We start from the raw sequence: 25497 nt of genomic DNA, 5'->3' as shown, positions 1-25497 counted from the left end.
GCCTCCTCCCACTGCCGGTAGTGCTCACCCCATCCTGACAGCAGCACCACAGCAGGCTACACAGGCGTCTCCTCCCTGAAATGGCATTACCCCCGGCCCCCCTCCAACCTCTCCTCTCCCAAACCTCCTCCTCCTCCTCCCAGGACAGCCCCCACCTCCTCCTCTCCAGCTTTTCCCACGGATTCGCACAGGGCGTTTCGTCTCTTCCCCTCCTTCCCACCCTCTCCTCCCATGGCTCTTCTCACCCCAACGCAAACTGATCGATCACCTTGATGCTCTGTGGGCATCCTTCACCATCCCACCTGCAACGCTAAAAACAAGGGCACCCCAATTAAAACAAAGCATAAGACACCCAACTGAAATACAGCAAAATGAAACAGAGCATCCCACCCTGGTGGAAAAAAGCAGTTTGCTTTTTGTAAACCCAGCACAACCCCTTTGTGCCACTCATTGCCACAAGATATTGCTAAGACCCTCTGCTTCTCAGGAGAGGAACTGGACACTTCCACCCGCAACATTAACAATTTCAGCCACAGGAGGAGGGCAAATGTATGATGCTCCATCACAAGTGGCTCCACTGCTTCCACCCAAGCACCCGGCACGGGTAAGCAGGGACAAAAACACAACCAGCAGCCCGGTCAAGTATTTCCCTACAGAGAAATATGAAGCAGAAATATGAAGGCACGCTGGGAATACGCATGAAGTTTACATCAATACTGCCAAACCTTCAATCCTACTGACAGCTCCCACGACTTCAGAAGCCTTGTGCAAATTTGCAAGAACTTTTGTATTTCTGTAACTCTTTCAGACCAACTATCTGAAGGTGTTTCACGAACGCTTTCTAAGAACTGTTTGGTAACACTCTCCGTATCATATTATGTATCGTGTACAATAAACTGGTTTTAAAGGAGCACCCCAGGCAGCATTTACGATGGACCAAGCCTCCCGAGTGGCCACTGCCTCTGCAGTTGCTGCAGCTCTGGGTGCCACAAATCTCTACCCAGGTGAAAGCCAACAAAGCAAGCCAGGGAGTTTTGCTGTGCTTTCTGGCATGTTGCAAAGTTCAAGCTGAATACATCCGTATCAACCCATAAACTCCCAAATTTCAGGGACTATCAAAGACTGACAGAAACACACGTCCTTCATTTTCCAAAAGACTCGCTTTTCCTGTTGGCATCCCTGGGAGCCTGGTGACCCTACGGGGGTCAGGAGTCTTCTGCCTTCTATCTTGGGGGTGGCAACTTTCCCTACAATGTGATGTGAATTTCCCATCCAATCCCCAACGTGCAAAGGAGCTCAATAAAAAAAAAAAAAAAAAACAACTAAAAAAAAAAAACCAACAACAAATCAAACAGCACAACAAGTTTTTCTTCCGTGTCTTCACCTATACCCAAGACTGGAATGGCAAGGACCACAATATTGCAATCTAGTTTTCATTACGGCATGTTTACGAAAAAAGCCAAAAATACAAGGACAAAAACATTGTTCCTGGAAGATTTATGAAGCACTTTCTAGTAATAAGTCCTCAGGGATGTGGAGCTACAGAGGCAGGAGGAACTGAACTCCATGGGGAACAACCCACGCGCTAACAGAGGGCAATGCAACTCCCCCAGCTCGGATCGCTCGGACAGGGTATTTTGTGCAGCAAACAAGGGTGCCAGGGAGGACTTCGGAGGATACAGAAGTGTGAGGCAGCCCTTCCCCTTCGCACACGCTGCAGGCATGCTTTGTGTGAGTGAAAACCCCAGGCAGGACAAAATGGGAAAATCTGGGGAATTACGTGGTGCTTTCTTTGCTGCGACAATGACTGAGAAGCTGAATGCTTCCTCCTTTCTGTCTTCTTCTGAGGAAGGGAAAAGGCCTCCTCAGCTTCAGAAAAAACACCTAGAAACATCAGAAATTGTCTGAACGTAGGTACAGAAAATGAAGCAAAACAGGGGCAGGCTAACCAATGAGTATGGTACCTACAGGGTGCCTATAGGGTGGTGGTTCCACGTAAAGAGGCTGTCTAATGACACCCACAGCCTGCTGCTGCTGGAGGCTCTGGACATCCTCCCTATCATGAAAGGCTCCAGCGAGGGACCTTCTACACAGAAAAACCATCAAAGAGCCCAAGTTTCGGTGAAACGTTTCTGGTTTTATCAAAAACAGGTTCAGGCAGACACGCTGCTGTCGCAAGAACCATCATTTTGCCGCTCAAACGTCAGCCGAGCTGGAGACACCCCGGCACAGCACATGCAGTAAAACATCACGATGAGTAAAGAGCGACAGACAACCAGAAGGGAACCCACTGCAGGTATGAGCCGAGCATCTCTTCCCACCCTGACAGCTGCCCCCGTTCTTATGCCAGAAGTGTATTTGGGGTTAAATTTTCAATTTTTTTCTCCACAGCCACAAGAAGCCCGAGGGGAAACACAGACATGGGGGCTGTGCCTTCAACAAAAACTCCCACTGGTGCGAAGCCTTCCAGCTTGGCAGGGCTTGAAAACCACTCATCAGGCGCATAATCCGATGACAATTTCTTGCGTACCTTAATTCTGTCTGTTACTTAATGCCTTTTAATTATTTAGGCAGGTCCTAATAACCGGTCCAACGCTCTTAGCCAAACGCAGCGTCCGATGAGCGCAGTTCTTCTGCCTGGCTCCACTTTGCAGCCCCCATTTCGGAAAGGCACCTGCCGCCTCCAGCACCTCCTTCTCCCCCAGCCTGCCGGGTACGTCTCTGGACGTGACTTGTCTGGACTGACTCACACTTCAGGTCAGCTCTCAGCCCGGAGGAAACTTCTAGAGCACGGAGAATGAGCAGAGGAAACCCCTGCCTCTCCAAGGTTGCCCTTACTCGATTATATTTTCAAGGTGGGAGGAGAAGGGCTGTAACCCACCCCCCCACACACATGTTAAGATGCTCTCTTAGTGTAAGAGCTTCCTTCCTTTCAGACTTAATTATTTTTTTTTCATTTCAGTGAATTCTGCCGCCACCAGATTTTTAAGCAGCTGCTATTCATATGAGCGGAGAGGAATTATGAAATGAGCCCTTTTTTCTGGCTTATCTCCACAATGGCTTTTTGTCGTCACACAACCGGTTCTGCAGGTTGTCTCATTCGATGACCCTCTAAACAAATGACAGCCCAAAACTACAGCATTCTTCCGAAAAGCCAGCATCTGCACTGAGCAAGCCGCACAGCTCCTGGCCACTTCACCCCAGACGGGTCTCCGTCTCATCCTGCACGCTGTGTGAAACAGGTCCTGCTTTCCCACTCCAGCCGTGCTTTTTACATTTTCCATTGCAACCACACGGAAGTTTCCCCAACGTCACAGCAGCTGGGAAGAACAGCTGGTAACTGGACATTAGGGTCATAGGATAATCCAGGCTGTAAGGAAGCTCCAGAGATCCCTCAAAGCAGGGCCAACTACTGGGCCCAGACAGGTCGCTCAGGATTTTATCCAGCTGGGTCTTGAAAACCACCATGGATGGAGACTGCGTAACTTCTGAGGGTAACCTCTGCCCTGCCTGCCTGTCCTTGGGGCAGGGAGAAGGGCTCCCTTGGACCCTGCAGAGCCTCTCCTGCCTCAGCTCATGGCCCCTGTCTCCTCTACTCGCACTGTGTGCGCGTTTGGCTCTTTCTAAGATGCTTCAGCCCATCAAGATCTCGGGGTGTTCACTAGCTGTGTAGGGAATGTACTTTGAGAAACTCATCTTTGCGGATTAAAGTGACGGACAAACGTAGGGAAAGCCTACAGAACGAGTGTCAAACAGCAGTAATTTCTGAACCAAAGGGTGGGCATTGTGTTCGCAACTGTGCAAAGCAAGCCTGAGGGATCCAGGCGCTTACTGGGGAATAAGAAGTCTTATTCTATTCTTCAAATGCCGGTGCGAGCCCTTCCCCTCAAATACAACAGGAGCATGCCAGGCATTAAACAAACCAACGCGCAAGTGTGTTTACTCACAGATTTGTCCCTCCCTCTCTTGCAGGGCTAACACAGGCATAAGGAGGTCATTCAATTTTGCTATGACATGATCTTGACTGACTAGTACTGTCGCATGTTGCATGACGTTGTCTTCTTCCACAGAAAAAACCAGCTTCAGGACAATCCCAAATCTATTTTCCTATGCAAGCGGAGCATCGCCTACTGCTGTAATGTGCACGGATGGCTCCCCTACTGTTTCTCAAAGGGACAGAGACCACATGAGCAATTATAAGTCTACTCATCTTGCTCATATATTACACTTTGATGTTTTATTGAAAATCTAATGGGCAGCCAGTAAATCACTCATCTCCGTCAGCTCTTGGGCAGAATCTGCTGTTTGACTGGCTACCTTCTGTGACTTTTTCTGTAATGACAGCCCCTCTATCTGCTGGTGACATGAAACCTTGGAAGGAAGACTCCACTGAAGATAAAGATGAGGGGTATTATTTAAAACTTGCTGATATGTTAGACCTAGTTTATCTCTCTGAACTGAAAAAAATCAGCTATTTCCCGCAAAACACGTGATGAACAATCACTCAAAGCCAGTGCCCAAACTGCAAAGAAATGTGGACACTCGGGAAAGGTAACAAGAGGGGAAAGCTTTTCTTAAATTTCCCACCCCTGTACCACACATGGAAACCACAGCGAGATCACCCACTGCCTTTTGCAGACTCTGTGTTCCACTGTTGTCACTAAGCTGCAGGTGTAAAGTGCTAAGGTGAAACCATGACTGGCAAAGCATCCCCTTGTGGTGTTACCCAACAGAAACAGTGCTAAGGCTGCAGTTTCCAAACACGGTTTCCCCAGACCCTCGAGTAAAAAGCGCACCACACTCCTCTTCGATGGCATTTCGAGTCCCTGAGGAGCTCCCAGCCATGTCTGAACACCAGGAAGCCAGTTCGACATCACAGGCTCTGGACCTCAGCTCCTGCAGGCTCAGTCGTGCATGTACGCCAGAGCCCCAGCCATGTCACTGTACCACATGTCACCGGCAGTCCCTCTGCACGAGCCGGTGCACAACCTGGGCAGCCTGCCTGGGGGAAGAAACATCCCCCACTGCATCTGTACAGAGCAAAGAGCAAAGAGACAAGGACAAAGGAGATGTCAGCGCTGCAGACACTGCAAGGCTGGCCTTTCCTTTAACTTCAGAATTTGTATTTTCACATATGGTCATAGCTGAGAGCAGTCAGGAGGAAAAAAAGGGGTTGTTAAAAACCAGGAATTCACTGCAACTCCTGAAGCTGTTATCTACCTCTGTATTTTGGGATCTCCAGTCCCTGCTGGGGCAAGGGGAGGAGGCAACAAACTGGACTCCTCCAAGCAGGAGACAGACCGACACGCTGCCCTGCCAGAGCCAGACATGGTCCCCAGCGAAGCCACACGAGCAGGGGGATGAGCCCCAGCAAGCCCTATGCAGCAGACGCAGAGGGAAGCAGCATCAGCGTAAACCCAGGCTGTCACTGGGGCTTCTCCAACAAAGTAACATGCACTGGGAGAGCTCAAACACACCCTGAAATCCCCAGGACCCGTGCGCTGCTGTCCTCCCCCAGCTTGGTTTGGTTGCACCGATTTGGCCACATGTTGCTGGCAGGAGAGGGAAGAAGGAGGCATGGCCCAGTGGCTCTTTTTTTTTTTTTTTTTTTCCTTTTGGCCCATTTCTTCAGGTTCTGACTCATTGCAGCTGAGTTGAGATGGAGAGACCCAGAAAGACAAGAAACGGCCCGTGGGTTTCCTTACGTGACAACAAGCACCTCCACGCTTTGCCAGCACAGCAGGGTCAGTGCGGAGAAACCCCAGCGCCAGTCCCAGGGCACTGCCCGCTAGGCACTGCAGACCCATGGAAATGCTCCCTACCACCTTCTGGAAAAGTCTGCAGAAATCCTGACCCCCAAGATGCCTGTTGCTTCCAAAGCAGGAAAGCCAGTCACCGCCTGCTCCCGCTGGCAGGGACCCACAGGAAGGGACACCGAGCTCAGGTGGGGATGCAGGGTATCTTCAGCTCTTTGCCTGGAAAGAACAGTGGGCATCCCTTGCGTTATCCCACCTGAGTTTCTTCCCACCTGTTTTGCTTACCCAAAGACCAGACATTTCAGTTCCAGCCCTGCTCAGACAGACACCCCCAGGTATTCACGCAAGCTGCAGGGCACTTTTTAAAAGGATGATGCTGATGCAGAGAGACGTTAGAAGGATACACAGCTCCTGTCATGCTGCTTCCCCACCAAACTCCCCGCCGCCATGGCCCCACTGTCACACAAAATACCAAGTGTCATACAACACAGTCTGCTGTGACTGTCACCACCCAACACATGTCACAACAAGGCGGCGCACACGGTGAGTTTTGTGCAGTGCTCAGAAGCTCACGCATAAAAAAACGCCTGTACAGGAGGGCAGAGCGGCAAGGATGCAAACAGGAGGTGTTGGCCCAAGGAACTGTGCTTTCTGCTGCTATTCTTAAAGAAAAAGGCTTTCTACTCATAAAAGTTGATTTGCAGCAGGGAGAAACACCATGGCAGGTTTCTTTTCTCCTTCTTGATTGTAAAACAGTGCAGAAGGTGGTGCATTGTCCCCATCCCATCCTGGCAGTGCAATGGAAGGATGGAGGGATGGGAGAAGAGACTCTGTCCCAAGGAGGCTACAGCCCCTCCACGGCACCGCAGAGAAGTCACTGCATGTGGCTGCTCTACCTTGATCTGCGCTGCTGGTGGAACTGCTTTCCACTCCCCAGCCGTTATTTGTCTTCTCCATCCAGACAGCATGACCCTGGGGGACACTGGTCCTCCCCAGCTAGCCAGTGCCCAAAGCTCTTAGCCCTGTGCTGCCTGCTGGGTCTTCCCAGTACCGCTGTAATGCAAGTAAGTGACACTCACAGTGGTAGTGAACACAAATAGGAATCCTACACAAAGTTTCGCATACTGAAGGCTCAGCCTCCAGAAGCCAAGGGCAGTTCAGAGCAATGAGCTCCCTGGAACAGCCAGAGGGTCCTGGAAGATGGCAAAGCTCTATCCAAAACGTCTGCAGAACAACCTGTTATTTGACCACCATCTGGTGGGGCTCCCCACGAAACCAGAAGCTGCAGTTGGCAGCATCCCGCTAAAGCAAGCCTTAGCTCAAAGGGCTTTGCGCATGGAGCACCGCTTGAACAACCACCTCACGCAGGTGTCGTCTCCGAAGAGCTGCTGCTCCCTCCCAGGGACAAGCTCTGTTGTTATGGCTGAGCACTGCTACTCTCCAGTCCCTCTAAATTTCACCATTGTTGAAAGGTAATACTCGGGAAGAAAAAATATTACCAGCCGGAAAGCTCCTCCTGAGTAGCCTCTGACTGATGCTCTCCCTGTCTCTGCCCATTTTTACCACTAGCAGAGACCGGCAGCACCAGGAGCAAGTACCTCTCCGCAGCACATACGCATGCCCCCTGGGATGCAAGCACCCCCGTTCCCACACCCCCCAAGCACCCTGTCATGGCTTATCTTGGAACCGGCAGCAAAATCCCGCTGCCAGGCAATCCCCAGAACAAGCCAGCACCTCATCCCACTGTGTGAGCACGGCAGGGTCACCCACCTCCAGCGCCAGGTACCGCATCCTGCTCCTGCCCCGCCACGGGCCTGAGCACAGCGAGGGCGGACAGGCAGGCGGGTGGCTGAGCCACGGCTGCCCTGGCCCACGCTGCAGCCCCGGGGTGGGGATGCACTCCCTTCGGAATTCCCCTCGGAAAACAGCTTGACCCCCTGCAGCCCCCACACGGGGCGGGGGTCCCAGGCGCCCACGCTCCCAGCTGCTGTCCCTCCGCCACCCTACCCGCCCAGACCCCGCGCCCTTTCCATTCGGTAGGGGTATTGATCTGCTGGCAGCAATGGGCTGGATAATTAGCCAGGAATTAGGGTTTCTATTACAGCCAGGAGGCTGCCCCAGCTGATTTATCACCTGAATAATTTACTGTGATTGAAAGGAAATTAAAATGAACTCCATTTGACAACTGTGCGCTTTTATGGGCTTTAGTGAAGACTCAAAAGCCAAATTAATAGCCTAGTGTTGTTTAATAGTCTACTGAGAGTAAATACGGGAAGGTTTTTCCTCTCCTGATGTGCTCTCTTATGCTGGGGTTTAAAGTTGTTTTTTTTTCCCCTCCCACCGATAAAGCCACAGACTGGATCAGAGGAGGTTTCAGTCGGGAGAGGCGCAGCTGTAAAAACCAAAGAGCCACCCCTGCTCCTCACCTGCCTGTTTCTGCAGGTGGAGGGGCTCACGGCACTGGCAAAACGGGAGCAAGCCAGCAGCCCCATTCAGCTGCCCACCCCGGCCAGTTTCCACCAGCATGGGATGAGGGACCAGCTGCTGGTGGGAGTGGGATACGTGAGACGGCACAGGGGTAACACAGCTTCCCACAAACGCATCCCGCACCATGGACCCCCGTCCACGGCGGCACAGGGTGCCCACAGCAGGGACATGCCTTCCCACCCAGCTCTGCCAGACTCCTGCACACGAGGAGCAGACCTGCCTGCAGAGCTGGCAGATCGATGCTGATTTCTGCTTTTCCTTTTCCTTTGTCTGTCCGTCTTTTTTTTTTTTTTTTCCCCCTCAATTTTAGCATTTGCATCCATTTGCCAAGCTGTGCAGTTTTTTGTTTTCCTTTTTAAGTTGCTCTTCATTTACCGCACCCTGTCACACAAGCCTTTGCGTAAGAGCTTGCGTTTACATGCTCAAATCACTTCTTCAGGTAGCAGATCAAGAAAAGATTTGACTCTGGATGTTCACATACAGCCATGAGATAGTTCCAGCATTGCCACTGTTACTGGTGACTTGTTACTGGTTACTGCACAACTAGGGAAGCCACAAGCAAATAAATACTAGCTCTGCATTTCTCGTCACAAGGATCAAGAGTATACAGCAGCCTCTGTCCACCCAAAGGCAGTGCCCCTCCAGAAAAAAAAAACAACACACAGTATTCATGCTCCAGGGAGCAGGATGAGCACACACTCCTGCAGTTCATTCCTTCCCTCTGCCTCTCCAACAACTGCCCTCGGAGAGTGAGCGAGTCACACTTTAAAACACACAAATGGCTCACACTTTCTGGCTTGAAGTAGGACTTGCCTTGTTACTTCTGAAGATTAAACTCCAATATTGTAAGGAGGGGTGTTCTCAGGAGGCTGCATTCCTGCAAACACACCATCCAACACAGCTCCTCACAGTGGAAAAAAAGAGATTCCTCTTTCAAAGCTGCAGCACACTTGGATGGAAAGTAAAGCTTGAGGATTTTCTGAAGGACTTCACGCCCCCCCTCTTGGTCAGTTTGGAGAACTCCTTCATCACAACTCTTCAAAATAGAGGGCAATCGGGTTTCAGCTTCATGCAGTTTTTTGCCACCAATTCATTAGTAATTTTTTTCATGTTCATTAGTTATCCACATTTCATCTGCCTACGCTTATTTCCAGACTCAGACTTCACTGCGCTGCACGTCATGAATACATACACTAGTATAAGTTTGCCAGGTTACTGTTTTCTACCTATGCCCAGAATATCTACATTTTACCCAGAAAATAATCCGAGAACTGATACTCGGTTCAGCTCTAGCTAAAAGCAATGGGAAAGCATCAGTAACGGCCTGGGAATTATCTGCTATTAACAGCAAGCAATTCTCTTCTAAGTTGGTGACCTGCAAAGTGTTGAATCTGGTCACATCATGTTATGCCTCATTATGGCCTCGATCTAAAGTCTATTGAAGTCAATGGAAATATTCCTCTTGGCTTCAATGAGTATTCGATTGGACCCAAGTGTGAAGCTGAAAATACAAGAGAATCCATTTCTGTTGTGGACAGAAATAGAGCACAGATAATTCTCTTCTTTATTCGGAGGAAATTAATGCACTGCTGATCCTGCTGTATATCCGTCACCCCCCGGTTTTCCCCTGTGCAAGCATTAATCCTGCTCTCACAGTCAGCAAAAGCACGTCAGTCTGCAAACCCCGGTGTTTCCTGCACCCGTCCAGCCTCCCATGCCCGAAGCCCTCCAGCTCATGGCTGTTTCCCAGGTCTTGATCTCCAAGAACATCTCCCGTCCATGCTTTGACTGGTAAACGCATGGTTCACACGACCGATCCCGCAGGTTCGGCCAGCCCGGGATGGCTGCCTCACAGAGCTGGGGAGAGCTCCTCCATCCCTCTGGCTGGAACAGTGGGAAACCAGCAGAGGACAGTCAGCCTCACGGCCACGTAGAGGGGCTTGCCGAGCACAGCCAGCACCTCCAGTTCCTCCAGCTAGATGCTTCTACTGGACTTTCAGGGGGGACCTTACTGCTCTCCACAACTACCTGAAAGGAGACTGTAGCAAGGTGTGGTAGGTCTCTTCTCCCAGGACAAGAAGAAACGGCCTCAAATTGCACCAGGGGAGGTTTAGATTGGGTATTAGGAAAAATGTCTTCACCAAAAGAGTGGTCAGGCATCGGAACAGGCTGCCCAGGGAAATGGTGGAGTCATTGTCCCTGGCGGTGTTCAAAAAACACGTCGACGCAGCGCTTAGGGACACGGCTTAGTGATGGACTTGGCAGTCCTGGGTTAACGGTTGGATCTGATGATCTTAAACATCTTTTCCGACCTCAATGATTCTATGATTCTATTCTACGACCAGGCACCAGAAAATCCCACCATTTGGCACAAGCAGCTCTGTGCACGGGGAGGGCATGGGATGAGTGCCAGTTCTGGATAACATCTGAGTTGCCAGTGCAGCGATCACGATAGGTGGGGTTTTGCCCCTGGCAGGGGCCAGGCTGCAGAATGTTGATCTGCCACGGCCGTAGCCGTACAGCACAACCCCATCGCAGGCAGGGAAAAGCCGCTCCTTGTGTCAGTAGTGGCTTTGCTCCGACGGAAGCCTGGATGTCAGCTGTGGAAGCAACACCCACAGCCTTCCCCGTGGGCACAGGGAACCGCACTGCAGAGCTAACGCACGGAGGAGCACCAGATCCACGCACCAGGATGCACGGAGAGAAGGGAACTGCTACCCATCCAGGAGGCAGATGCTGTGGCGGCTTTCCTTCTCTGAGACCTGAGGATTACGTGACATTTCAAGCTGTGAGCTTTGTCCCGGCCGATGAAAGAGCTGCATGGTGCTGGCGACCAGCAGCCATAAGCAGAACGGCTGCACAATGGCAGCATTGCAAACATGCCGCTATCTGCATTTCCAAATCCATGCCCAGGAATACGTGAAACCAGATTTCCGCGAACATTAGCAGGCAGTGCGATTCGATCACAGGCTGTTTGCAAACAATGAGCACAAAAGGGCATGAACGTCAGGGAAAAGGCATTAATTTCGTACAAGAATTCATTTTTGCAGCAGGGCTCTGTCAAGGGGAAGCAGGCCAGGGCGCTTCTAAAGTGCTGACTATATGCCTTGGTTACTCCCCCGCAACGCAAAGACATGAGAGGACTCGACTCCGTTTGCACAGCAAGGCTCAGCTTCGGGCTTCCCAGCTCCCAGCTGCTCAACCTCACCTGCCATCCAACGTTTCTCATGCTCTGCACGTGCAGGTATCACATACCCACGCTGCAGAGTACACACCTATGCATGCACAGCTGCACCACTGGACATTCGGCTGCAAAATGAGGCACGTAATAGGAGATGCCTTATTTCTGTCCCCCAATACACGCAGGATGATGCAGTCTTTAATAATACGAGGTGGAATCCCTGCCTCACCCTGCGCATGCAGTGGGCACTGTTTTTGAACAAAGGACTGCCTGATATGTTATTTTCCTGTCATTGTCCAGTGGTTGCCTTCTCCTCCAGCGTCGTATAAGCCCTTCCCCAAAGACAAGTATTCATTCCCTGTGGGTCTCTCTATAGAAGGCACAGCTTACAGCAGCTGTGAAAACTCAGGTGATGCTTGTCAAGAACACAACATGTTTCGAGCCGAGAAATAACTCTCCATTTTAAACAGGTGAACTGAGGGAAACATTGAAGACGGAAAAGTAAAGGAAATAGATTGGAAGAACTTAAAAGTAAAGGGTTTGGCAGTGATGAGCAAGCACCCCCACACATCCCATCAAAACATATACCTGCATGAGGGGCAATGCACGCTTTTCAACAGGCAAGCCCAAGTTTTGTCCAGAAAATTTATTAGGAGGACTTTGGGCAGCAGAGGCCAGCCTTCAGCGGGGACAGAGCACGCTGAGGTTGCAAACACTTTGCTGTGCAGACCTGTCCCCCCATGTCACAGCTCACCACGGCCAAGGGACTGTTCTCAGTGCACAAGCAAGGAGGAAGACTTAGACAGGCACCACAAAACGGGGAGAAAAAGGAGAAAAATTGCTAGCGCATAGCAATTCTTCTGGTAAAATATCCAGAACCTTGCTTAGGTGAGCAGCACAGGGACACCAACAAGTTTCCGTGCCCAGGTAAGACTAGGGATATTCATCTGGCTGCTACTGGCCCAAGATTCTAGTAAAACAGATAAGCAGTGGGTCAGCAGCTCCTACCAGACTTCTCCCCACACCTTGTCTCTATAGGGAGAAGCTTCTTTTCCGTATTTTCCTCTACAGAAATAACTCGGGACTCCATACATCCACAGCTGACTGAGTTCCTAAATCACTGCATCTGGGTTCTGCAGCACTCTGGACAACCAGATGCCAGAGGCAGGTCTTGGTTGACTGTGACAATCTATTGCGGACACAACTCTGGTCTTACAAGTCACACCCTCAGTATTTTCTCCTCATTGATTTGTTTGGCCTTACGAATTGATCCAGCTAGCTTCTCCAGTTTGGTTAAGTATCATGACAGCCTTGCTTGAGCCACCAAAAGAGGTAAAACAAGACTGCTTCGATAAGGGGTGTAGCTCATACCATACCACATCCCTGTGAACCAGAGCTAATCATACAGACCATGACACTCACGTTGAAGGTCACACTCTACATTACACCAAAAAGCAGAAGCCGACCCCAAATTGCCACGAGCCCTTAACCACAGCCCAGCCTTCCAAAAGCAAACAACAATGCTCTGACCCATATGAAAGCCAATAGCTACAAAATCCATTTGTAATCAAACTTAAAAATGCCTAAGCGAGGCAGTTCTGCTAAGCACCTTTTTTACACCATAGTATCACGTTTCTTAGCGTCTATTTGACTTCCCAGAGCATGCAGAGAGAGTACCCTGTTAACCAAATCAATAGCACTGTATCTCCGATCTCAATAAACTGACTGCACAGCCAGCCTAGTCACAGCTGCTTACGTGGACCCAAGGAGATCCCTGTGCCACCAACAGCCAGATATCCCATATTTGACCATCAGGACAATACTTCAGCAAACATCCTTATTCAATTCTCTCATTCTTCTAATTAAACCAGTAAAAATTCATCTCTGGATAAGCGTTCACTTGCTCCTGCACTCCCTCCCTCCCTTGAGCTACAGTTCTGCATGACTCAGAGACTTCGGAACACAGAAACGAATAAACCATCCTCTTTCCTCACTGCTCTCTTTATTAAGCTTTTTTTTTTTTTTTTTTTTTTTTTTTTTTTTTTTTTTTTTTTGGCATGGAAAAGTTTCCCAGGGACAGATCTAACACCGCACAACTTCTAAGTGACCGACACTGAAAAGGCTTGCTGTAGGAGCGGGACACAGTGCTTGTCCTCTCCCAGCATCACCCCTGTTCAGATGGGACAGCCACCATCTAGTGGTACGTGAAGGCCATTTCACCTTGCAGAGACACTTGGGCGCTCCTAAGGAGCGTTTCAAAAAACCAAATTGACCTCAGCACCTTCTCCATCTTTTTCCCGCTGGAGTTCCAATCCGCAGAGCTTCTCAGCAAACACAAACCAAGGGAAACCACGAAACCAGCAGAAGCTGGTGAAAAGCAAATGGCTCTACGAATTCAATACCAAATGACAGACTTTCAGCATATGTAACTAATTCATTTTTTTTTCCCAAGAATTTTACACCGATACCTATTACTTAACTGGAGCCACGACGGTAGTAGGCTACCGTAAGATAATCTCCAGTGGCTTTCAAATGTATAGATTTCCCCAAGAGAAATCCAGTGTTTGTGTGCAGTCTGAGAAGTCCACCCACCTTGACAAAAAGCAGGTCTGATACGAAGAACACTGAAGATTAATGGCCAAATACATCCAAGCTAGACCAGTATCAGTGCTGAAAGTGGTATCTTCATTTCTACCTCCCTCTCAGCAGCCAAATTAAAGGCTGCTGCCCAAGGAGAAGAACACAGAGAGACCCAGTTCACGAGTTTTAGCGTGTGCTTCTCTACTGTGCCTACAAAAATGGAACTTTCCCAAAAAATTAGCACCAAGTCCTTCTCAAACACGCTGCTAATCTGTAGGTGCAACTAATTTACTTTCAGATACTAATTGGGTGTTTCTCTCAGCAAATGGCCAATTACATGCCTAATAAGCCATTCCTGGATACAAAATCCAATTTGTGTGCGCCATCAGGCCAACTATGAACCAAAATTAGGCACCGGGTTTTGCAGGTCTTCTTGTTACATAGTCTGCTTTTGATCTAACAAAAGCATCAAAAGCTGTGATGTTCAAGGACTCGTTTGATGCAACTGGTTCAGATCAGGTGTAATTTCGTAAGCAAACACTTGCTAATGTTTACACAACAAGTGTTTTTTCTTCATTTTTTAATACTCGGTCTTTTATGGCTAACATGCACTTTGGCTGAGATCAGCTTACATGACAGCTGTTTCTCCATCTTTTTCTGCTGAGACTCTGAGAAGCATTTGGTGATGTCCACCAAACAGATCTCTGCCAGCAGAAAGCATCATCAGGAAAACACTGAACATTTGCACTAGTACCTGCTCTGGTTTGATGGGCTCAGTTGTTGTGAAAATGTCAGAATAATGTTGCCTCTCGAAGACTCGATCCAACACTTCTAGCTGTTGCTGGGTGAAAAGGTCTCCTCGCATCTGTTTCCGAAGAAAATCTCTGCCTGGGAGAGAATGGCCATTTGGTACCGGAGATTCCTGAATACCTTAAAGAGGAGAGAGAAGATGGAGAATAAGTAGTCATTGCAATCATGACACCTACAGAGGAGTGCTCATTTTAGCCCCTGATTATATGTGGATACCAGTATCATGACACCACGAAGACTCTTTGAGAGGAGGTTACAAGCAAGATAAATATTCCCAGAAGACGCACCGACTAGTCTTCCATTACATTACCATTGCATTCCATTCCTTTCCATTCCAGCCAACCCTCAATCCAATTCACAATCAATGATCCCACACATAATTCAAAGGCAGGACAAAGGATAATGGCCACATCTTTGGTCACACCTCTTTTACTGCACCACCTGAAAACCTGTCTGGATGCAGGAGGACATGGGAGGATTAAGTACACCGCCTGATGCTACAGTCACAATCAACTTGGGTTACCTCCAGTAGATCTGCTTTGCCCACTCACCGCCCATATGCTTCACCCCCTTCCTGCAGGTCCTGCAAGTCCTTCTCAGCTCCATCCTGTGCCGAGCTTCAAGCTATGGCACGTCCCATCTTGAGAAGCAGAGGCTCTCCATCCAGCACCAGGTCCCCCTGGCAGCAGCTGGCCAGGCAACCTCCAAAACACAGACATTTCCTGCACTGTGCCGAGATGGGATGTCCCTGAGGTTGAGCAACCACTGCAACACCCTCAGCAAGGCCTGACCTGATGTGTCATCCTTGCACTGCCATTTCACTTTGTATTTCTTAAGCTTATTGACACAATGAAAGCCTGGGCTCCAAGGCACATTTTTCTCTCTCCCCGCTTTGGAAGAGATTTTTAGCAGAAGTCATAAGTGACTGCCCATGGCTGAAAAGCCCCGAGACAAGTTTGAAAAATGTTTAGATTGGCAGTTCAAAAAGACTCTTGCAATACAGGGGCTTGTTTCAATTTGCTTTCTGCAGATTCACAGTGGTTTTCTACTTTTCCTTCACCTGTCAGTGCCAGAAATGTATCTTTTATGCACTGAAAGCTGAGGTCTGCAGTATTCCCAGGACTCCAGGAGGTGGAACTCCAAGAACAACAGTAAATATCAGATTTCTCCAGATGGCAACACTGCACTAGACAGAGGGAGGAAATGTTTTAAAAATAGAAACTTGCTGCCAAGATAGTTTTGAGGAGCAGAATTCAAATGCATCCTTAACAACAAGATCTTCAGGCCTATTGCAGTGGCTTACTGTCCAAGTAGCCTGCAGAGGAATAACATCACTCAGATCTTCTCCGGTAGATTCTGCGTCAAGTTTTTTTGGTGGCAAGTACAGAGGCAATCTGTGCAAAGACACCCTGCTGCTGTAGACACCAGATTTGTCCATGGACATGCGCTGGCCATCAGTAACACGGGCGATGCACTGTAGACAAGATTTTTCACAAGGGACTACTGATTTGAGATCATCTTCAGTGCAGCTGGATTTAGCGGAAAATGCCATGTATCCAGAAAACCAGGCTGTTTTAAGAGAGGTCTCCCAAACTGGGGGACCGATGCACAAGAATACTTTTTCAGCCTAGGTCACTCTCTGCAACAAAGCACATAGACTGAACAGGCATTTGATGTTAGCAGTTAATGCTGGAAACCTCCTTCTAACTTTTAGTTCAGCAATTTAGGCAACAGCAGCTTTATATTTACCTTTTTAGAGAAAGTCATGCAACTTAAATCAAGAGTAGACAATGTCGGCTTTTGTAAAGTGCAAGGATCAGTTTATTCCACACAGTAAAAATACCTTCAGCCTGTCCTCTGAATAGAAAGTCTAAGCGTGTGTACAGAGCTGTGAAAAAACACAAAGCAATATAAGAAAGCGGTGTATCTTTAAATCTTTTCCTTTTTTTTTTACTATTCTAAATCAAATAATATCTAATAGACCTAGTGCTGGGTTTAGTCAACCATGGCTTATAAAATTAAAATTCTGGTTGCTAGCTGCATGGTAGCAAAGGGCCGGGGAGACCCTGTTTCTGCAGCACGGAAACACTGGCTTTAAATTTCAGGTTAAACTAATGTTATTCACTATTTGGCATCAAAGTTAAAGCTTTATGCAGTTTTGGTCTAAAGAGGGTGATGAAAAGCAGTGAAATGATCCAAGATGTGGCATGGCCTGGAAAATTTCTTGGCGACATCAGTGCAGTTTGTGCATTGTTTATACACGCAGAGATCAGGTGTATAATGAGACCCCATCATATTTAAATACGGAGCTGCTGGCCTGCATTTCACCAGCAGCACTTTTATTACAGCACGCAGCTCTGGATTTTTGGGGGGAGGTGAATACGTTTGAGAAGATAAGCCAGCCAAAGGCAAAGCCTGCTGCAGCAGCCTTGGCTGGGGCAGCACCATGCTGGGAGCTGGGCTCCCATCTCAGATCCCAGATCCTGGTATCCCGAGGGGCTTGGGACGGGCACAGACAGAGACACCACAGAGTGCCTGTGGCACTGGCTCAGCCACCTTCATCCCCGGCTGCTCATCCTCCAAGGGCAGCGAGGCAGAAGACCACCTTTGGGTGTTGCCATCAAAGCATCCCAAGAAATACAAGGAAGAGGAGGAGATCTCTGGCTACATGGGAAATCCTCAGACAAACACCAGACCAGAGAAACACGGAGGGAGCCAGCGGATGAGATGCCTTGCTGCACGGTGCTGGGCAATATGGCAGGGGATGAAATCACACGGAGGTGAGGGCGGGACTCTGGAAGGGTTTGGTTTCAAGGTGAGGATTTCATAGAATCATAGAACCACTCCGGTTGGAAAAGGCCTTTAAGATCGCCAAGTCCAACCGGTTAACCCAGCACTTGCCAAGCCCACCACTAAACTAGCCCCTAAGCACCACAGCTACACAGTTCCCAAACACCCTCAGGGATGGTGATTTGGCACGGTGCTGCCGGGTAGGGACCCGTGCAGGAACGGGGCAGGGCTGGGACCACTGGGATGGCTGTCACTGTCCAGAGAATCCAGCTCCTTTGTGGAAAGCATCTGGGAACCACCCAAACCTCGCTCGCTCTTGTTATCACTCCCTCTCTGCGTTCTGTGAATGAAAAGATACCTGTACTTTTTCAGTCGGTTTCCCAAACTTGGACTAATTGCAAGTAAATGCTGGATTTCACTGTACAAGTAAAATACTTTCTATACACTATACATGACACCTGAAAGGTCTCTGGGATGCATTTGGCTGTTAGACATTATATAAATGTGAGATAATTACCATTAGCATTATGCATTGTTTGAATACACTAGAATATCTTCGGTAATTAAAATACTGTTGGCAGGTTTGAAACAGTTTGGGTTATAAATAGGCTCCAGGGAGTGGTAAAAACATTTTTCATATAATCAATGCATCCACCTAGGAGGGTTATGTTTTGTTGACAGTAGCACTACGTGTGTACCTACCTACTCTGCAAAACAATTAGTTCCCAGTCCAATGGCATCTTTCCAGAAATGCTAATGAAGAGCACAGATATAATACTCTGCTTAACGCAGAAGAGGACATTCTTCTCAGCCAAATGTGTCACCCCTTATCTCTAGCAGATTACACAGATGGGACAGGATGGTGCCGTTAGACCGACACAATTCCTGAACGCTTCCCTCCCTGCACGAGGCCTCCTGGGGATGCGCTGGCAGCCCTTGCACCCAGACCTGTCCCGATGCCCCAGGGAGAGCCCATGCCTCCGCTGTGCGGGCACTAAGCTCCAGCAAGCACCGGACCTGCTCTGGTTGCCTCCCTAATTCCTCCCAGGCATCCAGCCCTGCTCCGGACACCCCACTCCACTCCTCTCAAGTGCACAAAGCTCGGTGAGTGATCCCACTCGCAATACTGCAGCTGTAGGACTTGCTGCGTTGGGCACAGTCCCGGTGACAGCTCTCCGCACCCAAAGCCACTAGCAAAGACTTGCTAGGTGCAGAAAACAGCAACCACTTCTCACTCTGAACTGCACGGGACACCTTCTTCTCTGTTTGCATCCCACCCAGATAAGGTGACCCATGGTTTCACAAGAAAAGCCAGGCACTTTTCTGAAGAAACTGGCTAGACTTGAACATAATTTGACACGCTAGCAAAGATTCCGTATAGCTGGTCAAAGTCTGAACAGCCTAGGAAGAGTTAGGCACGGAACAGATCCACCTCTGAGAGGAGGTACCACGCACGGTCTCGCTGACAAAAGGCTCCCTACATACGGGGGTATCATCCAGAAACACTACATCTTTGTTAATTAAGAGCAAGTTATTTTCTGAGGACCTAAGCAAATGGCAAAATCAGTTTAAAGAATTTGATAAATTGTGATCTCACGGTTTTTAGCATACTTTTACGGTTGATTACTGGTCCGTGACATTTTCTGAAACAGTAGGAGAATATTTGAAATTGTTAAATAAGCCTAAGACAGATTTTTAGTGATACTACGAAACTCACTTGATTTAAAATAGTGTTTGGCTTGTACATTTCTAAGACAATGGGCCAAAACAAGGAGAGCAAAGGACCCTAGACCCTGCCTCCACAAAACGCTAGAGCATGTTTGAAAGCTCTGAAGCACAGTGTTGGAAGAAGGGTTCGCCGGAGTCAAGAAGACGCTCAATATGAGTTATGCATCTTGCTCAACTTTATTAGTTTCTAACACTACTTACATAGAACCGATACACATGCACATTCCTAAAGCAGAAATAGAATCGGTTAGTAGTCTCTAAACGCGCGTGGTTCTCACACCCCTAATTATCATGACTAAAATAAGCATTCTATCCGTGTAGCTAATTGTGTTGCTGTGCTTCAGCCTTGTAGTTTGTTACTCCCCATTTTCCCATACCGCTCCCTCTCTTTCTTGGCCCTGCACCTGCTTTCCCAGCAGCTGTAGCTTGTTACAGCCACGGCCTGTTGGCACAACATAATTACTTGGTCTCAGGATTCGAGAATAGCTCAAGGCTACCTTTCTTGTTAACTTCAGCACAGCAACTTCAGTACAATTCTGATTACAGGCCTGTTCTAATACCGGGCCTGCACTGTGCAGATCTTCAGAGATTCTAAGGCCACGCTTCTGCAGCCATTCTTCTGCAGCACAGCATTAAAAAAAAAAAAAAAAAAAAAAAAAAAAAAAAAAAGCAAAATATGAAAAAACATCAGTAAAAAAAACACTGAAATAAAGAAAAAGATCAGCTCCACCTTGGGGTTTTTTATTATTTACTTCTTTATTTATACTTACCTTCCTACCGTTTACAGTACCTTGCGTTAACACAGAAGCACAGTAAATCCATTATTAGATCTCTGAAGTGAACTCCCTCGGATTCACGGAAACCCAAGGAGAAAACACAGGATTTCCCTGTGAAAAACTGAAAATGTTACTACTTTGCGACCATTTTTCTCTCTTCCTCCTCTACCAGCAAATCAGTAAATATGAACCTTGCTCTTTTAAGGGGGGCAGTTAATGAAAAAAAGTGTAAAATAGGCATATTTCTTTAAGGAAGTTGCACACAGCTGTTTATCAGGACCTGGCTTTCTCAGCCTTTCTACCAGCTGTAGGCGGCTAAACTCTTTTCAACGAAATGCCTGCATTCAGTCTTTTCTCACTTGGTGCTTGTTTTTTTCTTTTTCATTTAAATGACTTCAGACAACAGTACAATGCAATTACTGCGTTATGAAGTGCCGCTGTGAAATAGCACGGGACGGACCCTACCCTGGTCCGGGGAGCGCAGCTCCACCCAAAGATCTCAGCCTGGTGACAGCAGCTGAGAAATGGGTCCTATCCGCAAATTCAGCTGGAATAATATTTCCAGGGTTATTAATAAAAATGATGTACCATGAAGCGCACGCATCCACAGTACATCTGTCTGATGCAGTACTCTTCTGAAGAAAAAGAAAATCTTCCGGCTTCAGGTTTTCAGGTTCCTTTTTTCTAAGCAATGTGGTTTTACAGGGTTAATCAAGGATGTAAATAGCTAGTACCATCAACAGCCCATATTCATAAAGGACATGGTTTCTGTCTCTAATTTGTACTGTCCGACTTCATTACCTGGTATCACACCTAATTACTCCACCTTATAGGGAAATGCAGACTAATTAGGAAGGATGTTATTCACCACATTTAAAACATTATGAAGCAAATGAAATATTACCAGGAGGCAAAAAGGTGATTTGTTTCCTTGTATCATGCCTGTAAATTAGTCCAGAGAAGATAAAGACTTTGTTTAATTACCATTTGGAAGGCTTTGTTTAAAATGTAAACTGAATTTTCTTGCCACCTTCTCGGGACTGCGTGCATTTGGCAGCCAGCAGCCTCATGCTCTTCCCAGAAGAACACTGAGTTTCAGGGCCCCCATTCATGGTGAGAGATCTTTGCATTTACACTATATCTGAGTTTTCTAAGCACTGTTATTTATTTTTTCAAAGGACAGTATCACTAAAAAGAAGCTTTATATTTTGAAGTGCATATAGCTGATGATCACACAAATATTTTCAAGAGAAATCACTATATTTCACAAAGATGCGTATGGGTTTTGCCATAGATCAAAGGGGGGGGAGGGGCGGGGGGAGGGAAGATAAATCATCAGAGGTCCAAAAATACTTTTCATTTGGAGAAGATATCAGGCCATTTCGATGGCACTGATAGAGTCTCTGCTCTGTCTCCATTACCCACCGAAGGCAGCCCGAGTCAGGAGCTGACTACGCTAGATTATATTCCCTATAAGATGGTCACCAATATATATATATATGATCTTCAACCTCTATTGATTGACCAATTTCACAAGCAAAGACTGGTGAAATGAAGCTGAAATGAACATCATGCTTTAACTCATTGAACCCATCAGGCCTGAGTTAATCTCACTGCCCACTGTCTCTGATAGAATTCAATTGATCAATCATGTTTCGGTGATAGTACCATTTCAGTGGCTTATTGCTTCTCCATTTCAAGGCTTGACCTGTTAGATACACTCGGACCAGCTCTGCTCCTCCTGGAGACACAGAGACCAGCATCTGCTGATGGTAGGGCATCATCCTGCCTCCAGGCTTGGAAAAACTCGGCGGCGGAGGGGAGAGGGTTGCTGCTGAACACTCCTACCTTTGCATTCTGTCTTTACAGGTATTTTAACAATTTCGCAGTTGGGATGGGTGTGAAGACACGAGGAGCCTGAGCAGCCCGAGCCCCCTGCCCTCTCATCACCTCCCACCACCTCCCACCCGCCCCACACGATCACCAGCTTAACAAGGAAGGAAAACACTGGGTTTGTGGCACATCTGTGCTCCAAGCCCTTGGGTACGGCACAAGCTGCAACCTGGCCTCTGCACACGCCATCAGGACGGGGACGGCCCTGGCCAGACACTGTCCGGCGCATCAGCAGACCGTGCGCCCGAGCAGGGCTGGCCAGGGGGTCACCACACGGGTGGCTAGCGTTGGATGGTGGGGGCTCTTCAGTCATGTCCCACCTCCCATTTCAATGCACGGCCAGCGGGAGCGCGCCCCGCTTTCCCCCAGCCTGCATTTTTATGCTGCACAGTCACCTGGCACTACTGTAGCAAGGGCTGTCCAGACTCCACTGCCAGCAGTGAGGCAGGCCAGGAGGGGTCCCCAGCTCTTGGCAGGTTGCCTGCATCCCATGCACAGTCTTGCAAACCAGGCTGCGTCTCCCTGGCTCCCAGTGCCAAACCCTCACCGCGCCGCGCAACTGCCAGCAGCACCTGTGCAAGGCACGTCTGGCAGGCAGCTGCCGGTAAACCCAAGCGCTGCGTTTGCACTGGCTCCGGGAAATGGAAGAAGCGAGACAGAAGCAGCTGAGCTGCATCGTTGGCCTGTCAGTGCTGCTCTTCCTAAAACGCTCAGCAGCACAGCAATTAGCGCTTTTATCATCAACCAGCCACCCCTGGTCTTCTACTGAGAAGTGATGGAGCCCCTCTCCACTGTGAGAACATTTGTCAGTGCTCTCCAGGACAGCTGGAGGTCCTCCCTGATGCACATGAGCTGGAGCTCTGCCTGTACACCCACGAGGTACCACCCTGCAGCGCTGCTTCACACCTGGGCTGCGACTCCACAGCTGCAAAGCTGCACCACCCTGCTGGTTACAGGCACCATTGAAAAAGGAGTTTTATTTAACATAATGGATTCCCCATGAGATTACAGCTCATCTCCTCCCACAGCGATTGTAATCCTGCAGTAGCCCCACGGAAATGTTATAGACGTGTCTCCAAGTTTGTGTTCGGGAAGTGCCGCAGTTGCCTCCATCCCACACTTCCCTCTAGAACGCTCAGCAAAGGCACGGTGGGACCTCGCACCTTCAGCAGCCCTGACACTGGTGAACCTGACAGCCAACCCATCTGAACGAAAACGCTTGTGCAAATGGTGCCACTGAGTGGAGCTGGATCATGCACAGGCCACAACCCCATCACTGCGCCTGCCTGCCGTGCTAGGGGGCTTCCAGCCAGGTCACAGCATCCTAGGGTTCCACTTTGTCACCCAGCAGCTCCAGCAAGGGCTGTGGAGGCAGAGGGGAGCCAGGCACCCTGGGGGCTCTCTGGACAACCCCCCCGTTATGCTCCGGGGCAGTGGCGAAGCTCACCACACAGACATGCCCACCCCAGCAAGTGTCCCGGCATGTGGGAGACAGCAATCTTCTGAGCAGCACGGATTGTTGTCCTACCTGACCCACCAGCCTCCATGCGGCACCCTCGAGGAGCCATGGTCATGTCTATGCCCGCTGGCCCCACCACAGGGCAGGGGTCACCTGAGAAGAATGGCTAAAGGGAGTGATGGAGCTGCTGTGATTGCTCTTCTGATGCAATTTTGTGTTTAAAAAGCAGGAAAAAATCATGTCAGTGATCCCTCCCCCCTGCCTCGGTGGGGAATCCAGAAGGTTAAAAGGAAGAGACTGAGTGGGATGGAGTGGGGTGGAGCAAGCCTGGCTCACACACGGTGGACACATGCAAGCCCACCACAGCAGCCAGGGCCTCGGGGGACTGTGGGCACCTGGAAAAGCCCCTGGGGCAGGAGGACCCCTTGGCCAGCTGCAGCGTAACATAGGAATGGAATTATATTTCCATGACTTTTATGATATTTAAGGGGAGATATAACTGCAGCGTGTAAGTCATGACAAGTTTATTAACAAATGATTGCAAGAAACGGATTCTTTTCCTAATCGTGTTTTTGTAAGCTGTTTTCGGCAGCCAGCTGTGGAGACATGCACTTTATGTCATGCACTCCCAGCTCAAAGTGTGTTTTTAAATGGCTGTTAAAAGCTCACTGAAGCAATTTTAACACAGTTTATACCTACTTCCATACCATGCCATAACACATCCTTTTGTCATTTCTTTCAAAAAAATCATTTCTAGCTATACTTGGGTGACGTGGACTAAAGCAGGTTGAAAATGAAATTGTGCTCTGCGTAGCTTTGGAAGAGCCAAACTGGCCTCTGGTTATGACCAACTGGGAGAGGATTTACAGCTCTGAAAAATACTGACAGTCTGAAACCTGACAGTCAAAGGAAAAGCAGTGGTAACAGACGTGCAAGCACAGCCCAACAGGGTCCGTGCCAAAAGGGGTGACTACTTGGTACGATAACTCTGGGGCATTTGTTACTCTGGTGGAGTGAAATGCAACATATACACCAGAGCAGAATCACAGAATCCTAGAATGGTCTGGGTGGGAAGGGACCTTAAAGACCATCTAGTTCCAACCCCCTGCCACAGGCAAGGACCCCTTCCACCAGCCCCGTCCAGCCTGGCCTTGAGCACTGCCAGGGATGGGGCATCCACAGCTGCTCTGGGCAGCCTCACAGGAAAGAATTTCTTCTGAATAGCTAATCTAAACTGACCCTCTTTCAGCTTAAAATGGACCTGCAGGAGCCACCAGGAGGCTGGCACATCACGAGCAGCTGCATTACATACCCTGCAAGAGCTACAGCCAGTGTGGACCAGACAGAAACTGCCAAACTTCTTCCCTCCACAGGAACGGACATTTGATGAGAAAAATACAGGCGATTTAATTGCCATCGGTCAAAACTAATCTTTCCATGCAAGCTTAAAACAGCAAAGCAGAATTTCCCCCTAGCGTCTTGGATTCTTCATGAAGCTCCACCTGGGAAACTTACCCAGAGAAAACAGAAGTGGAGAAGAGCTCACCCACATCCTACCCACTCGATGAGCTGAACTCACAAGCACCAAGAGCGCTGCTGCATCCCAGCAGGCTGACTGCTGGCAAACCCCAGGCAAGCTCTTGCTGGGGAGGAGAGCCTTCCTCCACCGCGCTGACAAAGACCTTGACAAAGCTCCTGAGAAGTGCAGAAGACTCCTCAGCAGCAACGCTACTCCTCCTAAAACACAGACTCCCAGCAAAACATTCAGACAGTACCACCAACCTGTGGCAAGGTCGGACTTAACAGCACTCACAAACAGCTCTTCATACCTGCAGACTTTTCCTGTGCATAAATTAAATACAGACTCATTTTACAAAACCTAGAACTGTGGTCTCAAGCCTGCAAACGTGCACGCTCGCAATGAAGCAAAGAAATGTCTCAACCGACTTCAGCGTAATGGTTTACAGGCATAATGCAAAATATACTAACAAAGCACCATTATAAAAAGTATAATATGCACATACAGATTTTTACATG

The 25497-nt window shown here is 48.7% G+C and overlaps 1 protein-coding gene across 7 annotated transcripts in view; it reads right to left on the bottom strand.

The window, feature by feature from the left end:
* Positions 1–25497, bottom strand: part of PAX5 (paired box 5) — a 132147-nt gene that overhangs the window by 67952 nt on the left and 38698 nt on the right. For all 7 annotated transcript variants that reach the window (XM_040579961.1, XM_040579962.1, XM_040579965.1 and 4 more), the window contains one exon: positions 14759–14934. In XM_040579961.1, coding sequence (XP_040435895.1) covers positions 14759–14934 — 176 coding nt within the window. The remainder of the gene's footprint in view (positions 1–14758; positions 14935–25497) is intronic.

The sequence above is a fragment of the Falco naumanni genome, chromosome Z (assembly GCF_017639655.2).
Source record: "Falco naumanni isolate bFalNau1 chromosome Z, bFalNau1.pat, whole genome shotgun sequence".
Lineage (NCBI taxonomy): Eukaryota > Metazoa > Chordata > Aves > Falconiformes > Falconidae > Falco > Falco naumanni.
This window is presented reverse-complemented; position numbering and strand designations above follow the sequence as displayed.